The sequence below is a fragment of the Perognathus longimembris genome, chromosome 3 (assembly GCF_023159225.1).
Source record: "Perognathus longimembris pacificus isolate PPM17 chromosome 3, ASM2315922v1, whole genome shotgun sequence".
Taxonomy (NCBI): Eukaryota; Metazoa; Chordata; class Mammalia; order Rodentia; family Heteromyidae; genus Perognathus; species Perognathus longimembris.
The window spans coordinates 67531277-67556374 of NC_063163.1; the positions used below are offsets into that span (position 1 = coordinate 67531277).

The window sequence follows — 25098 nt, forward strand, 5'->3', positions numbered from 1 at the left end:
CCGCGGGGTGTTTGGCACTGACCCGGGGGCGGAGCCATAGGCCACGCCCACCAGATGCAGCCCCGCCTATCGAGCGCGCCCGCTCACGCTCCTGGCCACGCCCACCAGGCACCTTATCATGGCCCCTGGCCCCGCCCACCCCGCACCTTCCCTTACTCCTGACTCCACCCACCCAGCACCTTCTCACGCTCCCGACTCCGCCCATTCCGGCGCCGCTCCCACGGTCCTTGCCACGCCCTCCCCGGCGGAGCCCCGCCCCCGCATCCCAGCCCCGCCCCTTGCGTGGAGGTGGGCGGGACGCTGCCCTGTGCGACCCCCCATCGTCCTGCCCTGAGGGCAGGTGGGGTGAGACCCCCGCGGGTGGCCAGCTCTCCGAGATCCAGCTCTGCCTCCTCCATCTGTGCTGCCTCTTCCTCCTGCAGGCCTGGGGACCTCAACAGATGAGCCTTTCAGTCCTTTTTGCATTCATTTATTCACTGACTCTTTCGTTCATCTGTTCACCCATTTCATTCCTCTCTCGTACAATCATTCATTCTGTCATCCACTCATAGGTCCATTTATTCATTCACTCACTCACTCATCCCATAAATTAACCACCTGAAAACTGGAAGTGGAGCTCAAAGTGGTAGAGCACTAGCCTTGAGCAAAAAGAGCTCAGGGACAGCACCCAGGCCCTGAACTCAAGCTCCAGGACCAACAGGAAAAGAATGAAGGAAAGAAAAGATGGAAGAGAGGGAGAGAAAAAAAAGAAAGCCCAGCAAGTGCAACGTCCTGAACCCAAGCCCCATGACCCACAAAAGAAACAAAAATCCTTCCCTCTGTATTTGTTGCACATGGGGCCCTGTAGGAGGAGTCCTGGGGACAGGGACCCCAGGACAGATGGGGTGGGGGAGGCCTGAGCAGAGACCAAGCCAGGTCACAAGGGAGATCAGATAGGAATTGGTGGGAAGCGAGGGATCCAGGAAAGATCACACCCTACCACAGCAGACTGAGGGGCTCAGAGCCACATGGTGTCACCCAGCAGAGAGCCCCACCTTGCTGTGTGACCTTGGGCCAGTCACTTGGCCTCTCTGAGCCATCGTTTCCTTTTCTATGAATTGAGGGAAAAATTCCAGTAGGAGTGATGGTTTCTTAATTGCAGGATCTCCCTGGGGCACTGTGGGTATGGGACTGGGTTGTTTGCTCTCTGTATGTGGGGGTCCTTGGCCTTGCAGGGTACTCACCTAGGACCTCCCAGCCCAGGCCTCAGGTTTGCCACTGCCCCCCACCCCGTCCTCCTGGATGCTGTGTGGCTCACACCAAACCACCAACCTCACCTGCTGTGAGCCACCACAGCCAGGGCTGGCCCCCCGGGGTGCACATCAAGTCGCCCCAATCTCTCTGTCACTAATGCCACTCTGCCATTCCACAGAGGTCGCCAGGCCCATCCCCTCAGCCCCCCGGCTGGACATGCCCACTCCCCTCCCCCATCCACACCTCTGCTCCATTGTCCTTGTCCTGTGTTCCCTTCATCCCCAGGGACTCAACTCACCATAATGAACGGGGCTCACAGCAAACCCGCCACCTGCTTTGGCCCAGCCCAAGAGCTAAGAATGGCTGCAAGAGCAGGTTGAGGAATGAAAGAGCACTTTGAGAGGTGTGCAGACCGAGGGGAATGGGCATTTGGGCACACCCAGGAAGCCGGGTGGGGTCAGCGCCTGGCCTCATCACCAAAGATCACTCAGTGACTGATCTCCGTGGCTGAAATGGGAAGATGACGCCGCCTGGCCCCAAAACCAAAAATATCTGCAGCCTGCCCCTTTGTGAGGAAAGCGCTCTGCCTTCGCTCTGATCCATCCTCCGCCCCCCCCCAGCTGCCCCAGCGCCCACTTGGGTCCCCTCTTGATGAGGGCCACCCTAACCCTGAGCCACCTGTCGGGTGTTCAAATTGCTGGGGCCCACAGGGCCTTGCTCCTGCTGCCTCCTAAGGTCCTGAGGTCCCAGCTGAGTCCATCAGTTCTGTGCACGCTGCCTCGACATTTAGAGATCTCCTCCCTCCCTCCCTCCATTCTTTTGTCCCTCTCTTTCAGTCTATCTCTCTCCCTCTGTCTCTTTCTGTTGTTTAGGTTTTCATTTTCCACTGCTGTATTAGAACCCAGGGTGTTCTGCAAGCTAGGCAAGTGCTCAGACCCCTGGATCACAATTGTTCATTTGATTTTGAAGCCCAGCACTGTTGGTTCATGTCTGTCATCCTAGCCTCAGGAGTCTGAGATCTGAGGATCACGGTTCAAAGCCAGCCCGGGAAGGAAAGTCTGTGAGACTCCTATCTCCAGTTAACCACCAAAATGCCAGAAGTGGACCTGTGGCTCAAGTGGTAGAGCCTCAGTACTGAGCCCAAAAGCTCAGTGACAGCGCCCAGGCACTGAGTTCAAGCCCCAGGACTGAAACAATTGTTTTTTTTTTTTTAATTTTTTTTGGCCAGTCCTGGGCCTTGGACTCAGGGCCTGAGCACTGTCCCTGGCTTCCTTTTGCTCAAGGCTAGCACTCTGCCACTTGAGCCACAGTGCCACTTCTGGCCGTTTTCTGTATATGTGGTGCTGGGGAATCGAACCCAGGGCCTCATGTATACAAGGCAAGCTCTCTTGCCACTAGGCCATATCCCCAGCCCTGTTTTTTTTAATTTTTAGCAATACCAGAGTTTTAACTCAGCCTCCTAACTTGGGTGGCACTCTAGCATTTCAACCGGGCATCCGGTCTGACTTTTTTGCTGGCTAATTGAGATGGAGTCTCTCTTGGACTTTTCTGTATAGCCCTGATTACAGCTGCGTGCTAACAATGTTGGACACTTGTAAAGAACTTTGAAGACGGGGCTGGGAATATGGCCTAGTGGTAGAGTGCTTGCCTTGTATACATGAAGCCCTGGGTTTGAATCCTCAGCACCACATATATAGAAAAGGCCAGAGGTGGCGCTGTGGCTCAAGAGTAGAGTGCTAGCCTTGAGCAAAAAGAAGCCAGAGACAGTGCCCAGGCCCTGAGTTCAAGGCCCAGGACTGGCACACACACACAAAAAAAGAACTTTGAAGACTGGGATGTTGTTCCCTAGTGAGCACTAACTTAGCATAGTAATGCCCTGGGCTGCATACTCACCGTTAAAAGTAATAATAAATAAATTAAATTAAATTTAAAAGGAAGAGATAGACACACCACAGACATATAGACACATAGGGGTTTCCTTGAAGTTTCCCAAACTGTGAGATTCAGCCTTCCCACTGGTGAGATTCTCTGACATCTTGATTAAGTGCAAAGGTCAACAAGGGTGCAGACCCCCCCCCACCTGGAAAGGTGAGCCCCATCTTAGAGGGTGAGGAAGGCAGGCCTGAGTCAGTCACTCATCTGTGCCACCCGGCAGATTGCAGGGCACTGCCACCCCTGTAGGGTCATCTTGCTCACCGCGCCACCTTGTAGAGCTGGATGGTCACGGCGGGCAGGCAGCTCACCAGCCCCACCTGGTGGTCATGGGGCATCACACAGGCGCAGTGGGCGCAGTCTGGGACTCAGAGGCCCTGGGAGCCGCAGCTTGGGTGTTTGCTTTCTTCCCTCGGGGCCGCTGTACAAAAGCTGAACCTGACTCTGGCTGAAGCTTGGAAACCCGAGAAGGGCAGGGAAGGGAAGGGGGGAGGATGGACAGGTGCCTGGAGAGGGAAGGACACAGGACCAGGCCTCCCGCTGAGCCGCCCCCTCTCTGTCCCCAGCTTGACTTTGAACTCTTGTCTGAAGTGCATGTCCAGCCCGCAGGGTTGCTCCCACAGAACAAGAGTGCTTTGCTAGGCTTGACCTAAATAGAATTCTGCTTGTGCAAGCAACTGGGCCAGGATTCAGTTGCATGCTGTGTTTCCTCCAAGGCCTGGGAAATGTTGGGGTCACTCCTGGGATAACTCCATTTTGCAGACAGCTATGTATTCCAGTTTCTCCTCTCCACTCCCCTCAACCCCCAAGGCAGCTATATGACCTTGGGCAACTTTCCTTAACCTCTCTGAGCCTCCCTTCTTCGCCTAATAAAAACTCTCAAGAGAGCCAGTGCTAGTGGCTCCTGCCTCTAATCCTAGCTACTCAGGAAGCTGAGACCTGAGGACTGAAGTTCAAATCCAGCCTGGGAAGGAAAGTCCACCTGCGACTCTAATCTCCAATGAAGCAGCAAAGAGCCAGGATTGGAGCTGTGGCTCAAGGGGTAGAGCACAAACCTTCAGTGAAAAAGCTTAGGGAAAGCACCCAGGCTTTGAGTTCAAATCCCTGGACTGACTGGCACAAAAGAAAAGAAAAGAGACAGGCAGGAAGGATAGAGTCTTCTGAACTATGGCTGGAAGGACAGAGATTGTCAGGAGAGCTGAGATTGGAGTGGACGTTGGAGGAGGAAGGACTGAAAGCCCAGGGGGAGGGGCTTGAAGGTCTTCTGGGTGCAGGGACCCCTGGGTAAAAGGCTGGGTGACCAGGAGGCTGTGTGAAGACAGGCAACCGGCAGAGGACAGCAGAGAGCTAGGGGGGCCAGGCACAGAGGCCGCCGCAGCTTCTTCCTCCTTCCAGGCTGACAAAGGTTGAATGGGGGGCACTGACCAAAGCCCGGTGTGCCTCAGTGACCCTGAGACTCACCTCAGTCTTCTTAAATCGCGCCCTGAGGGTCTTCATAGCCGGGGCTTGGTGTTTCTCCAAACCCCAGGACACCTGGATCGGGGATGGGGGAGAAGGAAGTGACACCCCAGCTGGCGGGCAAGGCTGTCTGTCTGCTGCCTCCCCCTCCTCCTCCCTGGTACCTGGGGAACACAAGCTTTCACTACACACACACACCGTCCCCCCCCCCCCCCGTGTGGCCTCTGATGGGTCACCTGCCCTCTCTGAGAATGCCCTCCCTCCTCTAGAAAGTGCGGGGCTGGTTCTTTCTGGACCAAGTCACAGTCCCCTTTCAGTGCAGGCTGTGGTATTACAGGCCGGTAAACAGAAGGCACTCCATAAATGCACCTCACCCACATCTGCAACTGCCACACAGACCCCGCCTGGCTGCAAGCTTTTAATCTGTGCAGTTTCCACTGCATTTCTGCCAGGCCCTGGGGGCTCACACTTGCAACCCTAGCTACTCAGGACACTGAGATCTGAGGATCACGGTTCAAAGCCAGTCCGGACAGGAAAGTCCTGGAGACTCTTAATGCCAATTAACCACCAAAAAGACATAAGTGGAGCTATGTCTCAAGTGACAAATTACCAGCCTCAAATGAAAAAGCTCAGGGACAGCACCCGGGCCGTAAGTTCAAGCCCCAATATCAGCACACACACACACTTCCCTGGTGAACTCCTATTCATCCTTCACATCTCAGTTCCTAAATCCCAGGCTGGTTGCTATACACCAACTGGCCCCTGCCCCCCCACCATCCCTGCTCCTGCGCTGGGACAATGCTGGTGGCTCTGATTTCCTTTCTATTCAGGGCTGCCCGGGTCCCAGGCCCCTGTGCAGCTGTGTGTTGGGTCTTCATAGAGAACATGGTGACCACTGGCATTTCCCACCCGAGTGGACTTTGGGCTGCTGCGTGTTCTTGTTCGACTGGAAGCCACACCCTCAAGTGTTTGCAGTCCTGTGCCGTGTGGGTGTGATGGAAGGTACCGCAGTCCCAAAGAGAGGCTCAGAGTGACCCCCCAGCCCAGACAGGGCCTGGGGTGGGGGTGGAGGGTGGCTCATCCATCTTGCCAGGGGGAGGGCACGGGGGAGGGACTCACTGTCACCTGTCCACCAGCCCAAGTCCTCCACACTACCATCCTCTCCCTGACCCACCTGTGCAGTCAGTCCCGACCCTGCAGCCACCACCACCAACTCCATATGTGCTAGCATCACCATGGCACCCTGCTATCCGCCCATCTACCCACCCGCCAATCTACCCACCCTCCCATCCACCTACCATCCACCCACCATCCACCCACCCATCCACTCACCCACCATCCACCCATCCATCCATCCATCTACCCATCCATTCACCCACCCACCTATTCATCTATCTACCCTCCCAGCCATTCCCTATCCATGCACCCACCCATTCATCCTCCCACCATCCATCCATCCATTTGCCATCAATTCATCCATTAACCATTCATCCATCATCCACCCATCCATCCACCATCCATCTGTCCACCCATCATCCATCCCATCCATCCATCCATCCATCCATCCATCTACCCACCCACCCTTTTCTCCCACCTCTGTCCACTCCCTTTCCTCCCACCCTCCTTGCGAGCTCAATCATACCCACAGCAGTTCAGGAAGACACTTGTGAAAAGACACCCCCCTCCCCATCTCCTAGGCAGGAGAGCCCTCGGTGGGATTGGGAGGGGGGTTCCACAGTGGGAGGTGGAATCCAAGGCAGGCGGGAGGTGGGTGCCGCACGCAGGACTAGGGCTGGGTGCGGACAGTGTAAAGCATGCCCCTCAGCAGCCAGGGCCCAGCAGTGCCACCCTTCCTCCCAGCCTGGGGGAAGCCCCCTCCCCAGCGTCCCTCCACCTGTCCTCCTACCTCCTGCAGCACCGGCCCCTTGCGCCCACGACAGCTCCAGTTACCTGCACCAGCTCACGCCAGCGGCTCCCAGCACCCAACAATGACACCTGATCGGCTGTGGGCAGGCTGGCGAGTGGCTGCCCCAGGGGGCCAGGAGGAGCCAAGGGAGGAGACAGGCTGGCCATGGCCAGTAGGCCGGGGGAGGAGCGGGGTTTACCTGGAGTCTTCTTCTATCTCTGGACTGACTGATTTCACTGTCTGGATGGAGCCCAGCTCTGCCTTCCTCCTGGCTCCCCACCCCCACCCCAGCCCAGGAAGGCAGCTCCTTCCACCTCATTCCAACCCCTCTTTCTATCTTTGCTCTCTTCAAGGAAGCCTTCCAAGATGAGCACAGTCCAGGCCAGAGGCGTCCATTGAACCCCGATCACACTGTGGCATTGTGTCCAAACACCAGGGTAAAGGATGGCTCTATGCCCAAGCATTCCCCCATCACAGTAGGACCTCAGCACATGCTAAACTCCTGGTGCTCCTTCAAGACAGGGTCTTACTTCCTGGTCAAGTGTTTGGTCTGCACATCCACCATCTGCCTACTTTAGGCTTCTCCACATGACAGGTGTGCTCCACCACACCCCATTATAACTCGATCTGCCTAATCTCCACCTCTGAAGCGGTTAGGATGGCAGGGGTGAGCCAAGGGGCCTGGCTTCACACATGCTTCTTTTGTTTTTGCCAGTCCTGGGGCTTGAACTCAGGCCCTGGGCCCAGTCTGGAGCTTCTTTTGCTCAAGGCTAGCACTCTTATCACTTGAGCCACAGCGCCACTTCCGGCCTTTTCTGTTCATGTGCTACTGAGGAATCGAACCCAGGGCTTCATACACGCAAGGCAAGCGCTCTACGACTAGGCCACATTCCCAGCCCTTCACATATGCTTCTTAAAAGGAAACCTCAGAGACCTCCAGCCTTTTCCCAGAACTGTGTGGTGTTGAATGCCCTGCATGGATTGGGGTCCTGGGTCCCCGCTAAGTGGCACAAGCCCCACTGGAGAACTCTCACACGGCAGGGCGCCCGTCTCCCCGCCCGCCCCGGTCCCCAAGGCCATGCCTCTCCCAGGCCCCAGATACACAGGCTAAAGCAAACTAGCGGGCTCTGCCAATACTGAAGATGGCGGGCGAGGCGTCGGCCAGGCCAGCGCGCGTGCGCCGCCGAGGCCGCGGAGGAAAGGAATGCTGGCTCCTCCTTCCCCCGTCATCCGGCCCCGTTTCCGGCGGAAGCGGCCGCAACAAGAGAAACTTTATTGTTCCCCGTCGGGGCGGCGGCGATGTCGGTGAACTATGCGGCGGGGCTGTCGCCGTACGCGGACAAGGGGAAGTGCGGCCTGCCGGAGGTGAGCGTGTCGGGGTCCCCCGGAGGGCAGCGCCCCGGGCCTCCACGCGGGCGGCGGGGACGGAGGGGTTCAGGAGCCACTCGGGCTGGACTGTGCTGGGGACGGGCCGGCGGGCAGGCGCGGGCGGCGACAGCCCTGGCCCGCCCAGGGGCGCGGGCACACCCACCTTCGGGGCGGCCGGGGAGGTGGCGACCCAGGGGGACGGACGTGGTGGGGAAGGCCGCCGAGCCCCGCCGGGAGGGGACAGGGGCGGCGCTGGGGCGGGCGGCCCCCGGGCAGGACCCCGCGGCCACCCGGAGGGGGAAGCCGCTCTCTCCACAGGAGGTGGGACTTGGGGTCTCCATCTGTAAACTAGGGGGGGGGGGGGCGGAGGCGAGGGCTTGAACTCCGCGCTGGGGTTCTGCCCCTCGGCTTCTTCCCCTGGAAGCTAGAGCTCACCTACTGAAGCCCAGCTCCCCTTCTGGCGCTTTGGTGGTTCACTGGAGATACGAGTCGCATAGAAGCCGGGAGCCAGTGGCTCAGGCGTGTCAGCCTAGCTACTCCGGAGGCTGAGATCCGAGGATCATGGTTCAAAAAGTACCCGGGAGACTCTGTTTGCAAGTCCTGGGGCTTGAACTGAGGGCCTGAGCACTGCCCCTGAGCTTCTTTTGCTCAAGGCTAGCACTCTACCACTTGAGCCACAGCGCCACTTCCAGCTTTTTCTGCTTATGTGGTACTGAGGAATCAAACCCAGGGCTTCAGGCAAGCACTCTACCGCTAAGCCACATTCCCAGCCCCAGCCCCACCCCCAGCCCCCACACAAGCCCCACTCCCACCCCCCCCACACATGAGATTCTTTTCTCCAGTAAAGTACTCAAAAAAGCCAGCAAAAACAAAAAGAATCTCATGAACTGTCTTGCCCTGGCTGGCTTCAAACCACAATCCTAAGATCTCAACCTCCTGAGTAGGTAGGATGACAGACATGAGCCACCAGCAGCCAGGCTCTATCCAGTTGTTGTGAGGCCTGATTCCCTCCTCTGCTATTCACTCTATTCACAAACTTTTGTTTTTGTTTGTTTTTTGCTGGTACTGGGGTTTGAACTCAGGGCCTGGGCACTGTCCCTGAGCTTCTTTGTGCTCAAGGCTAGCCCTCTACCACGAGCCACAGCACCACTTCCGGCTTTTTCTGAGTAGTTTATTGAAGAGTCTCATGGGCTTTCCTGCCCCAACTGGCTTTAAACCAAACCGTGTTCTTCAGTTCTCAGCCTCCTGAATAGCTAGGATTATAGATGTGAGCCACCATCACCCAGCTGATTTACAAATTTATTAAACATCCCCATTCAGTTGGCCGAGACCAGGAGTCTGGGAGGCACCAGAGAGGTGATATTGGAATCCAAATCTAAAAGAGTGAGGGAGCCATGCAGGTGTCTGTGGGAAAAGCATCCTGGACAAACGCCCTAGGGCAGGAGGGAGGTTGACCTATTGAAGGAGCAGAGTTAGAGGAAGAGGCAGGGAGGGGACTGCACAGGTCATGGAGCCCCCTGTGGGCTTTCAGGAGGACTTGGGTTTTGACCCCAAGGGAGGTGGGCGCCATGGAGAGCTGTGGGTGAGAGGGGCCACAAAACAAGCCACCTTGTCCAGCCCATGTCCTCCCTTGCACAAGATGGGTACAGTGTGGCTCCTGCCTGGGGCCCTGGGGGACACATCTGGACCAGGCCCCTTCCATTCTCTCACCCCACAGATCTTTGACCCCCCGGAGGAGCTAGAGCGCAAGGTGTGGGAGCTGGCACAGCTGGTCCGGCAGTCCTCCAATGTCGTGTTCCATACAGGCGCTGGCATCAGCACTGCCTCCGGCATCCCTGACTTCAGGTCTCTGGGCTGGGAGGGGAAACTGAGGCAGGGCTTGATGTACCACCAGAGACTTCCCTGGGACCAACAGACACCCAGTCTGGGAAGTCCAACCTGCTGTCTTCCTCTTGGGTACTGGGAAGGGGGAGAGGAGCCCTCTGTTTCCCAAAAGTCCATTGGAATCAGCCAGCATTTGGCCCTACTTCTTTGGCTAGAACATGGTCATGTGCCCAGAATTGGCTGCAGAGTATGCTGGGAAATGTAGTCTTTAGGTTATATGCAGGCCTATCCTGCTGGCTCCCTCCTGGGTCCTGGAAAAGGGGGACAAACCTGTTTCCCCTGTATTCTGTCCCACTCCATTGTCCAAAACCAGATCACCTGACCACAGCTAGCTGCAAGGGATGCTGGGAAATGTCTTTGGGGAAGGCATATCATGCATCATCCTAGGGAGGGAGACTTCTTAGGGACAGTTTGCTCCAGAACCACTTGCAGATGTTTTCCTGTGGGCGCAGTGTGTACACAGGGTGTGAAAGCAGCCACCGTCTCTAAATCCTTCAATTTCCTTGGCCTGTGTGAGAGAAATCTTGTTCCCTGAAAAGACAGGGTCTCACTCTGTTGGCCTGGGGTGGCACTATGGACCACTGTGCACCACTGCACAGTAAATTGTATTTCTTTCTTTTCCTGAGACCTCTTGCCCACCAGATCAGGGACTCACTGTGTGAGATTGCTCTTTGAAGAAGGATTGTTAGGATTCCCCAGCACACAGCCTCCTCCTGTAACCTGCTAGGGCTCCCTGCCGCCACACAGTACAGCGTTCAAAGTGGCAGCAAGTCTGCCTGCATCTCTCCCTTTATCCTCTGCCTTTCTCCATTGCTGATTCTTTATTTCTTTTCCTGTGCCCCTCTCACCCGTCCCCTCAAATTCTCCCTGCCTTGATTTCTCCCCACCCGCTGTCCTCCTAGAGGCCCCCATGGTGTGTGGACCATGGAGGAGAGGGGCCTGGCCCCCAAGTTCGACACCACCTTTGAGAGCGCAAGGCCTACCCGGACACACATGGCCTTGGTGCAGCTGGAACGCGTGGGCTTCCTCAACTTTCTTGTCAGCCAGAACGTGGACGGGCTGCACGTGCGCTCCGGCTTCCCCAGGTACCCACCGGCCACCGCCCAGCCAGCCCTGTCCTACCCACCAGGATCTGAACTCAGGGCCTTGCCCTCACTTGGCTTGTGTGCTCTGCTGGTGCTCTACCACGTGAGCCATGCCTCCAGCCTGGTTGGTTAGCGATGGCAATGCCAAGGAACTGGAAAGGATGTTGTGGCCTTGAATAGGAAGGTCAGCAAGGGTCTGGCCATGGGATAGTCCTGGAGTGGGGACATGCCGGAGGTGACCTTGGGAGCATTAGGAAAGAGCCCCTCAGGCTTGGTGTTGGATTTCCCAGAAATATCACAAAACTTAGTGTCCTGTTCAGCCTTGGGTGCTGAGAAAGTGAGAAGCTAAGTGTGTACAGGGTCACGCAGCGCACTCCTGTGGAGGGGGCTGGTACTGTGTAATAAGAATGGCCACAGAGGGGTCAGCTGCGCAGTTAATGGTTCCTCCATTTCAGAACGGCTGGTCCAGCTGCCCGGGGGATACACAGCCTGTGGGTGGGACCGATGGAGGCTGCTAGACAGGAGGTCCGTGGGTGTAGTCAGGAGAGGCCAGAGAAGGCCTTCTGAAGGGAGGGCTCAACGGACCAGGCTTACAATTTGGAGATCCATGGAGGGTCACCCCCCACCCCCACACCTCTCTTCCTCCTCCTCCCACAGGGACAAGCTGGCAGAACTTCACGGGAACATGTTTGTAGAAGAGTGTGCCAAGTGCAAGACGTGAGTCGAGGTGGGGGGGGGGGGCATCTGAAACTGGGCGGGGCCTGGCAGTATAGGCGGGGAGTGTGTGTAGGCTGGCCTGGTTTGGGAATGGCCTGCGGTCGTGGGTGGGGCCTGTGGATGTGGGCGGGGCTCTGCATGTGGAGAGGAGCTCTTTGTGTGGGCGAGGCTCTATGAGTGGGCATGGTTGTGGGGAGGGGGACCTGTGACATGGACAGAACTTCTGTGTAATGGCTAGGAGTGAGGGCGTAGACTGGTTGTGAGTGGGGCTCCATGTGTGGCCGGCCCCCAACTCTTGGCCACAGGCCCTCCCCTCGACCCGACCCTGACAGCCCTTCTCTAGTTCCCAAAGGCCCCTGGCAGCACAGGGAGGCCCCCAGGGATACAGGCCTGTCTCCTGCACCCTGGTCACATAGGCTCACAAATGGGGGATGTCAAGCGGTAGGTGTACTCTCCACAGCTTTGGAGACCAAAAGTCTAAAGCCAGGCTGTGTGCAGGCCAGGTTCCCCCGCTGCCTGTGGAGAGGCCTGTGCACCGGTCTGACAGCTCCCTGCGTGTGGCCGCGTTGTGCAGCCCAGGGCATGGTCCTGCTGCAGCCTTCTCTGTGTCTCCTGCAGTGTTTCCTCTCTCTTGCATGTGAAGGAGGCTGGCTGGTACTGAGGTCTGAACTCAGAACCCTGTGCTTGCTGGGCAGATGCTGTGTGCTTCAGCCTGCCCTCTGCTCTTTTTGCTTTAGGTATTTTTCAAAGGGTCTTATTTTATTGCCTGGGGCAGCCTGAACCTGTATTCTTCTATTTATACATCCAGGCGTACAACACCATATCTACATGGATGGTTCAGATGGGGGTGGGGGGCTCACTAACTCTGTCTAGGCTGGCCTTGAGCCTCGGTCCTGACTTCTCAGGAGCTGGGATTACAGGTGTGACCCATCTCACTTGGACTGAGTTGGCTAGTTACATCACAAAGACTGGATTTCCAAATCAAGTCACCTTTGAGTCACCGGTGGGGGCAAGGGGGTATGAAAACATCGAATGTATTTTGTGGGAGGGAGGGCATAATTCCTCCCCCCCACAACTTCCCTCTTCTGTGGGCGTCCCCAGGTATGAACACCTATCAGGGGCTGGGGCTTCAAAATGAGGCCACCCAGACTGGCGTGCAGGTGGGATCACATGGTTTTCTTGTCATTTTCCTCTTTCCAACATACAGAAAACACACAAGACCCATCGGCTAGTGCTTGTCCTACCCCAGGCAGTGGCCAGCCGACGCTCTGTGTATAAGGACCAGAGTCAGTGTTTTCAGGCCTGTGAAAACTTCGTGCATAGCACATAAACCAACAAGGCTGCTCTGTACCAATAAGTGGTGGCGCTGTGGCTCAAGTGATGGAGCACTAGTCTTGAGTACAAGAAGCTCAGGGAGGGGCTGGGAATATAGCCTAGTGGCAAGAGCACTTTCATATACATGAAGCTCTGGGTTCGATTCCCCAGCACCACATATACAGAAAATGGCCCAGAAGTGGCTCTGTGACTCAAGTGGCAGAGTGCTAGCCTTGAGCAAAAAGAAGCCAGGGACAGTGCTCAGGCCCTGAGTCTAAGGCCCAGAACTGGCAAAAAAAAAAAAAAGAAGCTTAGGGACAGCGCCCAGACTGTGCGTTCAAGCTGGGGGGGGGGGGGGGAGCGGAGAAAGAGACAGTGTTTCAGGGGCTGAGCGCTTGCCCTCCCTCCTTCCCCACACAGGCAGTATGTTCGGGACACGGTCGTGGGCACCATGGGCCTCAAGGCCACAGGCCGGCTCTGCACCGTGGCCAAGGCGAGGGGGCTGCGGGCCTGCAGGTGAGCGCCCCTCCCCACACCCCCGACTGCAGTGCCTGGCCACTCTGCTGACCCCTCAACCTCTGGTCCACAGGGGCGAGCTGAGAGACACCATCCTGGACTGGGAGGACTCTCTGCCGGACCGGGACCTGGCTCTTGCCGATGAGGCCAGCAGGTGTGGCCCCCCGGGGTACTCAGGGTGGAGGGCAAGCAAGCATGGGGACCAGGCAGATATGCGCCTTCCCCCCCCCCACCAGGACAGGGAGTAACCCAAAAGGTCTTCACAGCCCTGCCTGAGGGAGGCATTCATGGGGAAACTGAGGCCTTAGCAAAGAATCTGTGTCCAGTGCTACCCAGCCTGTCTCAGTGCCATGCGTGGCAGCACCTCTGGGGCCAGGCAAGTGGGTGTGGAGGTAGACAGGAATGGGGGGCTGCTGTGGGGCTGAGCCCTGCCCCCTGCTGCTGCCCCTCGCCAGGAATGCTGACCTGTCCATCACCCTGGGGACCTCCCTGCAAATCCGGCCCAGTGGGAACCTGCCCCTGGCCACCAAGCGCCGTGGAGGCCGGCTGGTCATCGTGAACCTACAGCCCACCAAGCATGTAGGTGCCACCCGCCCCACATGACCCCACCCCCACGCGTCCCATCCCCTGTCTGAGCCCCCCCCCCCCCGCCTCCTAGGACCGCCACGCCGACCTACGCATCCATGGCTATGTCGACGAGGTGATGACACAGCTCATGAAGCACCTGGGGCTCCAGATACCCCCCTGGGACGGACCCCGAGTTCTGGACAGGGCCCTGCCACCCCTGCCACGCCCCCCGAGCCCCAAGGAAGAGCCTCCCACCCCGCTCGACAGCCCCACGCCCACCGACCCCAAGCCAGAGCCCTGCGACTGGCACCACAAGAGGGAGAGGCCAAACAGCCCTGCCCCCCGCTGGCCCCCCAAAAGGGTGAAGGCAGAGACAGCTCCCAGCTGACCAGGGTGCCATGGGGGGGCTTTTGTAGAAACCATAGACTCGTTCTTTTCTACTCTTGGTTGCGTGTGTGTGTGGGTGTGTGTCTGTCCTCGGGCTGAGCGAGGCTCCAGCCCCAGCCCCCTCCCTGGGGTGCCAGGGCTCTGGGTGCACCCAGCCTCTGACTCAGGACACTCCAACACCCCCAGGCTTCCTCCAGGCCCCCCACAGCCGCTCCTCAGCTCAGGGGGACAGCCTGAGGAAGGGGTGGGCTGTGGAGACGGGAGGGGGTGCTGGGCTTCACGGAAAGTCTGCAATACAATAAATCAGGGTTCCTTTACTGCACCACAGTGGTTCATCTCCCGGCATGAGGGGGTCACCTTGTCTGCCTCAGTTTCCTCATCTGTGTCATATCTGCCCTGTCCCCCAGGAAGGCACAGGATGGAAATCCCTGTAACTCCAGGCCCAGCCTTGCTGCTGTCCACGGTGCTGAAACTGCCGGGGTGCTGGGAGCCCCCCCCCCACGCCCCCGCCAAGACCCAGGCCCCGAACCCCACTCAGCCCCATGGCCATGTTCTGCAAAATACTTTATTTAGAGTTACAGAAGTCTTAGAAAAGAGGGTGACCATGCACTGCAGCCACCCTGAATCCACAAATTTCTGTGGTGTCTGGGAGCCCCAGGCTGGGGCTGTGGAGACGCCTGTCTGTCTGTCTAGTGGGGAGTCTGCATGGTTTTCTCAGCCCTTGTGGATCCTCCTCACTTGAAGATCAGTCCAGAGGGAGGGGCTGCTACCCACGGCTGAACCCCCACGAGGTGCCCCTGGGCAGAGGGGTCCAGAGGCATGATCCTGGGGTGTTCACAGCTCCCCCACCGCCTCCATCCCTGTGAGCCCCGAGCTGAGCACGGGGTCCGGGGCCGCCCAGTCCAGCAGGGCAGCCCGGCCCAGCCCATCAGTGGAGTTGCTCAGGACCAGGGGGGTGTCGTCTAGCTCCTCCACTGAGCTTCCCTGCCCCAGAATGTCCAGGAAGCGCCCCCAGTCCATCCCAAGGCTACCTGGGGATGCTTTTTGAGGTGTGCCAGTGTCAGGCCTGGGGCCTGGGACCCCAGGGGCCACACGGGAGGCAGCATCATTGTGTAAGGTTCTGGAAAAGACTGCACAGAGGTGGAGGGTCAGGCGGGGTGGGGTGGGGTCCCGTCTTGTGTCCCCTGTGTGCAGGGCTGGGGCACAGGGCTTGGGCACCTACCACGCACGGGTGCGAAGTCCCCGGGGCTCTCGGCCTTGCCGGAGGCAAAGGGGCTGACGGAGGGCAGCACGATGAGGGCGAAGGACAGGAGGAGGACCTGTGGAGGCGGAGCGGGTCACCCCATCTCCCTCCCATCCCCATCCAGGACCCTCTGCCTGAGATGCTCCTGGCGGCCCTCGCCTCCCAGGGCTGTGAACCCCACTTCCCCCCACCCCTGGGGGGCCGGTGGCTCACCGCAATGCAGGTGCCGGTCTGTGCAGACTTGCTGGTAGACTGGACCACGAGGGCCTGAAGTTTCCTCAGCTGCTCCAAGAGAGATCTGGGAGCAAGTGGTGGCCCCGTGGAGCCCTCAGCATGGTGTCCTGTCTGTGTAGGGGTTCTCTGCTACCTCCTCCAAAGCCAAGTCCTCCCTGCAGCCCCCAGGGCCCGGCATGACCTGCCTCCTTCCTGCCTTCCCTTCCCTGTCTCCCCTTCACCCACTCAGCGCATCCAAGCTCCCTCCTGCCGCAGGGCCTTTGCACAGGCTCAGCCCACACCCACACCCCATGTACTTTTCTAGCTGGCTCTTCAGGCCGCCAGCCCCTCACCATGACCCTCACCGCGCCATAATCTTGTAGACCAAAGTCTGTGCCCCTTCACTGCACCTGCTGCTGGGCCCTGAGTTCAATGGAAACTGTCCACTTCCTTCCCCATTCTGCCCCCAACAGCCCAGAGCAGATGCCAAGTTAACACAGATGATGTCTTTGGCTGTTGCCAGCCCCTGGCCATGACATCTGCCCTCTCCTCCATTGACTTTGCCTTCTTCTGACAGTCTCTTACGTATCCCTCCAAGCCCCAAACGCAAATTCCCCTTTCTATATGGCTTGCCTCCTTTGTAGGTGGAGCCCTTATTCCTTGCTCCTTTCAGCTCTCTGCCCTTCACCCAAAACACATAGGCGCTGCCCTTTACCCCTTCCTCCTGTAAAATGTATGGGGGCTACTCCCTGTTCCCCCCCCAAAAAAAACTTTCTCCCCTGTGCCCACTCCAGCTGAATGCCACTCACAGGTTTTGCTTCTCCAAGTGCAGGACTTTCCTCTGCAGCTCCTGGTTCTGTGCAGTGCAGGCTGACATCCTGCCGGATGAAGATGGGAACACTGAGGAGGGGTCTGAAGCCAGCTGCCCCTTGGGCGCCACCCTGGGGGCCCCCAAGACAAAGGGAAGAGATCACCCATCCCAGACCCAGACCCGCAGGGAAGTCTGTAATGAGACTATTTATTTATTCATTTTTTAGCTGAGGCCTTTGCTATGTTACTGGGGCTGGCCTTAAACTCCTGGTCTCCTGCCTCCACGTCCTGAGCAGCTAGAATGACAGGCCCGAGGCATGGGTGCTGGCTGCTTTTGAAGTAGAGAGGGGCTGGGAACATAGCCTATTGGCAAAGAGTGCTTGCTTCATTTACATGAAGCCCTGGGTTCAATTCCTCAGCACCACATATATAGGAAAGGCCAGAAGTGGCGCTGTGGCTCAAGTGGCAGAGTGCTAGCCTTTAACAAAAAGAAGCCAGGTACAGTGCTCAGGCCCTGAGTCCAAGCCCTGGGACTGGCAAAAAAAAAAAAAAAAAAAAAAAAGAATAGAGAGTTGGCACAGGGCACCGGCCATTGGTGTGTGGGATCCTAGTTCATGGGGAGGTTGAGATCTGGAGGACCACGGGTCAAAGCCGGCCCAGGGAGGAAAAGTCTGTGAGATGCTTGTCTCCAGGACAACCAGCAGCAGAGCTGCAGCTCCAAGGGCAGGACTGCAGCCTAAGTGTGGAAATTCAGGGACAGCACCTGGGACCTGAGTTCGAGTCCCAGCATCAGAGATCCCTGGGTCACCCCCCACCGAGGGAATGCCATTCTGATTTTGCCACCTCTGGGCACATGGGGAGTGAGCGCTGTGGCTCAGTTTCCTCTGTGAGTGTGACACCAGCCCTGGCCCCCAGCCGCACCGCGTCTCCAGGCCATCGATGTATTCCTTCTTCTTTCTCCGGCTTTCTTGGGCCGACTGTTTGTTACGGATTTTCCGGCGGACCTTCTTCAACACCCTTTCCTCATACTGGCAGGAGGGGTACAAAGAGGGCTGGTTGATTTTTCTTCATTCTTGCACTGTCTCTAGGAGACCACACTGGGGGGCCCCAAAATTTAGCAGCTGCCTCCCCCACCTCCATCTAGATGGTGAGGCCTCGGTGCTGCAGCGCCCTCTGGTGGCCATGCCGGGAACAGCACATTCCCTGCAGCAGGGCAGAATCGCAAGGTCTGAGGCCCAACACCCCACTGGTGTGGCTGGGAATCGGGGGCCACAGATGATGAAATACTAGGTGAGAACTCATGCTCAGAAAGAGGTGAGGGGCTGGGAATGCGGCTTAGAGATAGAATGCTTGCCTAGCATGCCTGAAGCCCTGGGTTCAATTCTTCAGCACCACATACACAGAGAAAGCTGGAATTGGTGCTGTTGCTCAAATGTTAGAGTGCTAGCCTTGAGCAAAGAGAAGTCAGGGACAGTGCCCAGGCCCTGAGTCCAAGGCCCAGGACAGGCAAAAAAAATAAAGTAAGGGGACTTTCTCAAAAATAATATAAAAAGATTAAAAAGTTCTTTAATGGGCTGGGAATATGGCCTAGTGGTAAAGAGCTTGCCTCGCATGCATGAAGCCCTGGGTTCAAATCCTCAGTACCACATAAACAGAAAAGGCTGGACGTGGTGATGTGGCTCAAGAGGTAGAGTGCTAGCCTTGAGCAAAAAGAAGTCAGGGACAGTGCTCAGGCCCTGAGCTCAAGCCCTAGGATACACACACACACACACACACATACACAGTATAGGTAGATTCCCATCACAATTTGTCTCAGCTAAGGTCTGGTGGCTCATCCTGTAATTCCAGTTACCCAGGAGGCTGAGATCCAGAGGATCACAGTTCAAGACCAAGCATGGCCCTGTCTGAGTTGAACTTAAGGTTGTACTTCTGGCTGGGTTTGTTTTGTTTTGATTTGATTTTTTTTCAGCCTGGACTAAGATTCTATGAGGGGAATTTAATGGAGAGACCTAGACAGGTATTGGGGAGCAGGAGAGAGAGAGGGAACCCCACCTCCCTGGGACATACCTTGGTGAGGGGCAGCTGTGTGGGCAGGGTGATGCCTTCCTTGGCCAGCAGTTTCTTCTCGTCCTCAGTCAGCACCAGCTCCTGGCAGTGACCGGTCCCAGGCCGCAGCACATGGACAGCTGCTGGGTGATGCTGTTGCTATGGAAACCCAGAGCCACTGAGTTGGAGGCCCTGAGACCCCACAAGTGAAATCTCCACCTGTGGATGCCGCGAGGCCTAGGGAGTTACCAGTAGCACTCAGTCCTCTGTCCGCTGTGGTACTGAGCCTTAGTTACCCTCAGTGTACAAAGGGGAGGCATACAGGGTTTTTGTTTGTTTGTTTTTCCTTCCACATATAGTCATTCGACAACAGTTTTCAGAGTACCTACTCTGTGCCAGGGCTGTGTGCCAGCACAGGATTGCAGGCAAGAGAAACAGGGCAGGGGAAGTAAGACTGGCTGGCCTGATCAGAGGAAGAATATTATGCAGAAGGGGAAAAGGATGGGACTTTGTGTATCATGTTACCAGTAATGCCACGAGAAAGGATCATGTTAAAAAGTAAAGGGAGCTGGGAGCCAGTGGCTCACGCCTGACATCCTAACTACTCAAGAGGCTGAGATCTGAGGATAGAGGTTCAAAGCCAACCTAGGCAGGAAAGTCCGTGAGATTCTTATCTCCAATGAACCACCAGAAAACCGAAAGTGGAGCTGTGGCTCAGAATGATAGAGTGTTATCATTTAGTGAAAAAGCTCAGGTACAGTGCCTGGGCCCTGGGTTCAAGCCACACAACTGACCCAAAAACAATACTAAAGGGGCCGTCTGTGGTGGTCCATGCCTATGATCCCAGAACTTGGGATCAGAGACAGGTGGATGGTGAGTCCATGGATTCCATCCAAAGATCCTGCCTCCAAAATTCAAACCAATACAACATGAATTAAAATGAAATACAAGCAGGGCTGGGAATGTGGCTTAGCAGTAGAGTGCTTGCCTTGCATGCATGAAGCCCTGGGTTCAATTCTCAGCACCACATATATAGACAAAACTAGAAGTGGCACTGTGGCTCAAGAGGTAGAGTGCTAGTCTTGAGCAAAAAGAAGCCAGGGACAGTGCTCAGGCCCTGAGTCCAAGCCCCAGGACTGGCAAAAATAAAAAATACAAGTGGGCTGGGAATATGGCTTTGTGGTCGAGTGTTTGCCTAGCGTGCATGGAGCCTTGGGTTTGATTCCTCAGCACCACAAACACAGAAAAAGCTGGAAGTAGTGCTGTGGCTCAAGTGGTAGAGTGCTAGCCTTGAGCAAAAATGAAGCTCAGGGACAGTGCCCAGGCCCTGAGTTCAAGCCCCAGGACTGGCAAATACACACACACACACACACACACACACACACACACACACACACAGAAATATAAGCAATGGAGCAAAGCAGTGTCATGTATAGTGTGATATGAGGGGGAGGAGGAGGAGAAGAAAGAAGGCAAGGGGAGGAGGGGAGAGGAGGACAGGGAAGCTCCCAGAACACAATTCTCCACTGAGCCTGGCCCCATGTCCCCTGCCTGCCCTGCCCCCTATAAGGACATAGGAAAATCCTTTTTTTTTTTTTTTTTTCAATTTTTGTGCCAGTCCTGGGACTTGAACTCAGAGCCTGGGCACTGTCCCTGAACATTTTTTTTTTTTTGCTCAAGGCTGGCGCTCTACCACTTAAGCCACAGCATCACTGCTAGCTTTTTGCTGGTTCACTGGAGACAAGACTCTTGTGGACTTTCCTGCCCTGGCTGGCTTTGAACCTGGATCTTCAGATTTCAGGCTCCTGAGTGGCTGGGATGACAGGCGTGAGCCCGGGCATCTGGCTGGATGTTGTCACTTCTGGACAGCCCTCCCCGAGCCCCCTTTGACTCCAGCTTCCACTGGCTCCACGGAGGCTGTGACACGGGGCATCAGGGCGGGGCACTGCTCACCGGGTCCCCACCGCTGCCGGACAGCAGGAGTTCCTTCACGGACAGGCTGAAGCGGGAGGGCGAGACGGCCTGCTCCTCCACACGCAGGTCTCCTGAGCTCCACAGCTCTGGGGGGCAGGGGGGTGGGTCAGGGCTGGCGTCAGGGGGAAGGGGGACTCCGCTCCCAGCAGCCACCCCAGCCCATCAATATGGGTGACATCCAGGGCTCCCCAAGGCCTGGGTAGAAACAGACAGCCCTGCCCAGGGCCTGTGGCAAGAGTGCTTGCCTCATATACATGAGGCCCTGGGTTCGATTCCCCAGCACCACATATACAGAAAATGGCCAGAAGCAGCGCTGTGGCTCAAGTGGTAGAGTGCTAGCCTTGAGCAAAAAGAAGCCAGGGACAGTGCTCAGGCCCTGAGTCCAAGCCCCAGGACTGGCAAAAAAAAAAAAAAAAAAGCACAAAGAGCCAGGCACTGTGGCTCCCACCTGTAATCCCAGCCATACTGGAGGCTGAGCTTGGGAGGACAGAGGTTCAAGGCCAGCCGTATATATATTTTTTCTTTTTCTTTTCCTGTTCCTGGGCTGGAGTTGGCTTGCACTCAAAGCCTAGGCACTGTCCCTGAGCTTCTTTGCTCCTTTTGCTCAAAGCTGGCACTCTTATCACTTGAGCCACAGTGCCACTTCTGGCTTTTTTTTCTGTGATTGATTGGAGATAAGACTCACATAGACTTTCTTGCCCTGGCTGGCTTCAAACTGGGATCCTCAGATCTCAGACATCCCTAGTAGCTCGGATGACAGGCGTGAGCTACTGGTCCCCACCTTAATAAAATAATTTTTTAAAACACTTCAGGTACCACTGGAATACCTGAAAAATACCTAGAGCAAAAAGAGCTGGAGGTGTGGCTCAAATGGTAGCCCACCTGCCTAGCAAGTATATGGCCCCGAGTTCAAATCCCACTACTGCCAGGGCTGAGGACTTAGCTCAGCAGAAGAGCACCTGCCTGGTGAGCGCAAGGCCCCAAGTCTGGCCCTCAGCTCTGGAAAAAACAAACAAACTATAAAAGACAAAAAAATCCCAGTACTGCCAATAAATAAATAAACCAACAAAGAAGGTGAAGGACGCTTCTCAGGGGACCTACTGCCAGTCCAGATGAGAAGGGCCACAGGTGTTATAACTCAGTCAAGCCTTATCTCCCCCATGGGGCAGGGAGCAGGTCTGAGTCACCCCTGACTCTGGCCTTCGAGGGACTCTGCACAGTCGGTTTGAGGGCTGTACTCCTGACTGGGTGGAGCTGTGTGACCTCAGGTGAGCGACCTCACTGCTCTGAGCCTCCCACCAAGGCCGCCCCAGCAGGATCTGTTGCAGGGCAGGGCCGGGCCCAGGTGCCCATCACTGATGCTACAAATCAGTCTGGCGCCCTCTGGTGTCCGTTCTGGGAACTGCACCCAGAGTGGCCACTAGCCACCAACTCACCCAGGTCAATGGCCACCGAGGTCTCCAGTGCTCGGGCCCCCGGCTGCCTGGTGGGGACACAGGGTGGGCTGGGGAGGAAGGAATGGCAGAGATCCTTGCCAGGCTCAGAGGGAGGGCCCTCTGCTGTGGTGGGAGGTGGGCCCCGGCGGGGAGGGGTGTCCTGGGGGTCAGAGGGCAGGTCCTCAGAGATGCCACTGTCGCTGGCAGCTGGGGACCAGGTCGGGGAGCTGGGCACTGAGTCCCCAGGGCCCAGGAGGCAGCTCAGGAAGCCGTCGGAGTCTGCACCTGGCAGCACCTGGGAGGAGGAAGCATCAGGGAGTCCCTGCTCAGCTCCACCTGGCCGTGGGGTTCCCAGTGAACCTCTCCCTGGGCCTCCATGTATCTCCTCCCTCCCTCCCTCCCTCTCTCTCTCTCTCTCTCTCTCTCTCTCTCTCTCTTTCTCTCTCTCTCTCTTTCTCTCTCTCTCTCAGATGCAATGGGAGCACTGAGTCAGTGAGTCTTGAGTAGGAATTCATGCTGGGCTCCAGACTGCTGTGTAGCCTTGGGCTAGTGTCTAGCCTTCTCTGACATGGCCCTTTTCACACTTGCAAAAGGGAGTGGATGGTCACTTTGTTCACAAGGAGCACAGAGAGCCTCCCTGAGTTGGCAGGCCTGGGAGCCCCCTGGGTTCCCAGTCTGCCCACTGGATAGCTCTCTGGCCCCCTGCTTCCGCAGGGGGGAGGGAGGTCCTCACCTGGTCCTCAGAGGAGTGACCCCAGTCCCCGCCCAGCTCCACATGTCGCAGGATGCCATCCTGCCGGTCGAAGAGCAGGTCCAGGAGCTCTACACTGTCCATGGGGCCCACGGCACAGGCCGGAGAAGCCATCTGTGATGAGAAGGGCCCTGGGGTGAGATCCCATAGACACCCACACACACACACAAGGTCCGGCCTGCTGACAAGCAATCCCCACCCAGCCCAGGCTGAGCAGCCGCTGCCTCTAGCTCCACCCCTGATGGGGACAGTGGGACAGAAAACCCGGGAAGGAGCCAGCCTGGCACAAGTAGCTCCTGCCTGCCATCCTCGCTACTCAGGAAGCTGAGATCTGAGGATCGCTGTTGGAAGCCAGCTGGCCTGGGCAGGAAGGTCCACGAGACTCTTCTCATCAGTGAATCACCAAAAAGCCAGAAGCAGAGCTGTGGCTCATGGGGTAGAGCACCAGCCTGGAGCACAGAAGCTCAGGGACAACGCCCAGACCCTGAGTTCAAGACCCAATACTGGCACACACACAAAAAAGAAAAAGAAAAAGGAAACAGCTGGGGGGGGGGGGACATCTAGTGTCCTTGAGCCCAGGACAGGGGTGCCCTAGAGCCCCTCTTTTTTCCTCAGGGCCCAGTCTGGCCCATCTTGCCCCCAAGCCCGACACCTGGGTGAACAGGGATGGCGCAGAGTGGGGACAGGCCCCCCATAGCCTTCCCTCCCCAGCCTCCGCCTGGCCACCCATGTCGCGGGCTGCATCTGCCTCGCCAGCCTGGCCTCTTGGAGACCATTTTCCTGGCATCGAGCCCCCTCCCCACCTGACACAGGACCCACCTTTCCGGCTATGAATTCCACCTCCATGGGCCCAGCCAGCTGTGCTTCAGGCCTTACTGAAGTGGGTCCCCACTTCAAGCTGTTTGCCCCCCCCACCCGGTCAAAGCGCTGCTCCCCAAGTCTCTGGTCGTGTCTCTCTTTCTCTATGTCAAGTCAACACCGTTCCTCCACCCCCCACCCCCCAAGAGATGTTCAAATAGTGCCCAGGATCTGGAAGCCCAGCCCTCGGTTGCTGGTTGGTGGGTAGAATGGATGGACAGGAAGAAGGGCCAACGGGACAGTGGTTGGGCTGAGTGGTGGGGGAGGAGAGGGAGGACCGTTATCTCCCTGTTTCCTTGTAGGTCCAGCCCATAGTGGGCAAAGGCTAAAGTCCGGGTTGTCTCAGCTCTGCCATGACTTCTCCCCTACTTTCAGGGACTTGGCTCTCTTCAGAGTCACTGGATCTTGGGGCCCACACAAGTCCAGAGTCCCAAGAGGTGCTATCTGTTCCCAGTGCAAATCAAAATATATAGAAGGCAGTTCCTACTGCAAGGGGGACACCCCCACTTCCAATGGGGGCTGACACCCTGCGAGGCCACCTCCCCCCCATCCTCCCCCCTCCCCTGCTTCATGTCCCCCCCACACCCAGTCGAATGCAGGCAATCAATTCCTTTTAGAATAATCTAGCATTCATTTATCCAGCAAATATTTATCAGGGTGAACTTGTCCTACCTCAGGGCCTTTGCAAATGCCATTCCCACTGCCTAGAGCACCCTTGTGTTGATAGTCCTGTGACAGATCTTTTTTTTTTAATCAATCAGCTTAGATGGCTTGAGAAATCAATTTTTTTTCCCCTGCAACTTAGGGCTTGAACTCAGGGCTTGGGCAACAATCCCTGAGCTTTTTGACTCAAGGCTAGTGTTGTACTCCTTGAGCCGCAGCTCCTCTTTCTCCCACGTCTCACTTTATGCTGATTAATTGGCGTTAAGAGTCTCATAAACTTCCCTGCCAAGGCTGGCTTTGAACTGTGATTCTCAGATCTCAGCCTCCTGAGTAGCTGGGATGACAGGCGGGAGCCACCAGTGCCCAGCTTAGTAGCATCTTGATTGAAGAGTCTAAACCTGCCTTGGAGAGAACAAAGATAAAAATGCTTCATACCCAAGCAATGGTGTGCGCAGAGGCTCCAGGCTACAACTGAACATGTATTAGAGGAACAGCAAAAAGGCCTCTGTGGTTGGGGCAGAGGGAGACAATAGGGAGAGAGGGAGATGGTGGGACAGGGCCTCGGGGATTTGATTTTGGAGTGAGCTGGGAATAGTAGGCAGGGCCCTATTGAGAGCAGCAGAAACTAAAAACCCCTGTGGGCCCACCGGAAGTTCACATCTGGGGACTGGTCCTCTTACATCCATACAACACAGTGCAAATGGGGCCTATGTGATTCTTAGTTTGCTCAGGCAGAC

General features: G+C 56.8%; 2 protein-coding genes across 4 annotated transcripts; one reads left to right on the forward strand and one right to left on the reverse strand.

Annotated features, from left to right (window-relative positions):
• Positions 1–7779: 7779 nt before the first annotated feature.
• On the forward strand, positions 7780–14690 carry Sirt6 (sirtuin 6). Of its 3 annotated transcripts, XM_048341979.1 has the most exons (9): positions 7817–7894; positions 9232–9327; positions 9615–9742; positions 10684–10866; positions 11524–11583; positions 13318–13413; positions 13487–13567; positions 13869–13992; positions 14072–14690. In XM_048341979.1, exons 2-9 carry the CDS (start codon positions 9292–9294, stop codon positions 14366–14368), a joined length of 1005 nt encoding a protein of 334 aa, XP_048197936.1. In that variant the 5' UTR covers positions 7817–7894; positions 9232–9291; the 3' UTR covers positions 14369–14690. The 3 variants fall into 3 exon arrangements, with proteins under 3 accessions (XP_048197935.1, XP_048197937.1, XP_048197936.1); XM_048341978.1 differs by lacking the exon at positions 9232–9327 and having other exon boundaries at positions 7780–7894; XM_048341980.1 differs by lacking the exon at positions 9232–9327 and having other exon boundaries at positions 7790–7894; positions 13920–13992.
• A 232-nt stretch (positions 14691–14922) lies between these two features.
• On the reverse strand, positions 14923–23823 carry Creb3l3 (cAMP responsive element binding protein 3 like 3). The gene is made up of 10 exons (XM_048341960.1): positions 23660–23823; positions 22823–22954; positions 22090–22384; positions 20633–20739; positions 18701–18838; positions 17555–17661; positions 16633–16701; positions 15824–15908; positions 15590–15686; positions 14923–15497 (listed from the first exon to the last, which is right to left on the reverse strand). The coding sequence occupies exons 1-10, from the start codon at positions 23684–23686 to the stop codon at positions 15202–15204; spliced, it is 1353 nt and encodes a 450-aa protein (XP_048197917.1). The 5' UTR covers positions 23687–23823; the 3' UTR covers positions 14923–15201.
• Positions 23824–25098: the final 1275 nt, after the last annotated feature.

What these genes read in the sequence shown, in the direction of transcription:
- Sirt6 (XM_048341978.1), top strand. Translation starts at nt 7,829, where the DNA reads ATGTCGGTGAACTATGCGGCGGGGCTGTCGCCGTACGCGGACAAGGGG. An exon ending in GTGCGCTCCGGCTTCCCCAG is followed by an intron (nt 10,867 to 11,523) that starts GTACCCACCGGC and finishes CTCCTCCCACAG; the next exon opens with GGACAAGCTGGCAGAACTTC. An exon ending in GAGTGTGCCAAGTGCAAGAC is followed by an intron (nt 11,584 to 13,317) that starts GTGAGTCGAGGT and finishes TTCCCCACACAG; the next exon opens with GCAGTATGTTCGGGACACGG.
- Creb3l3 (XM_048341960.1), bottom strand. Translation starts at nt 23,686, where the DNA reads ATGGAGGTGGAATTCATAGCCGGAAAG. An exon ending in CTCGGTGGCCATTGACCTGG is followed by an intron (nt 20,740 to 22,089) that starts GTGAGTTGGTGG and finishes CCTGCCCCCCAG; the next exon opens with AGCTGTGGAGCTCAGGAGAC. An exon ending in AGACCGGCACCTGCATTGCG is followed by an intron (nt 15,687 to 15,823) that starts GTGAGCCACCGG and finishes CCGCCTCCACAG; the next exon opens with GTCCTCCTCCTGTCCTTCGC.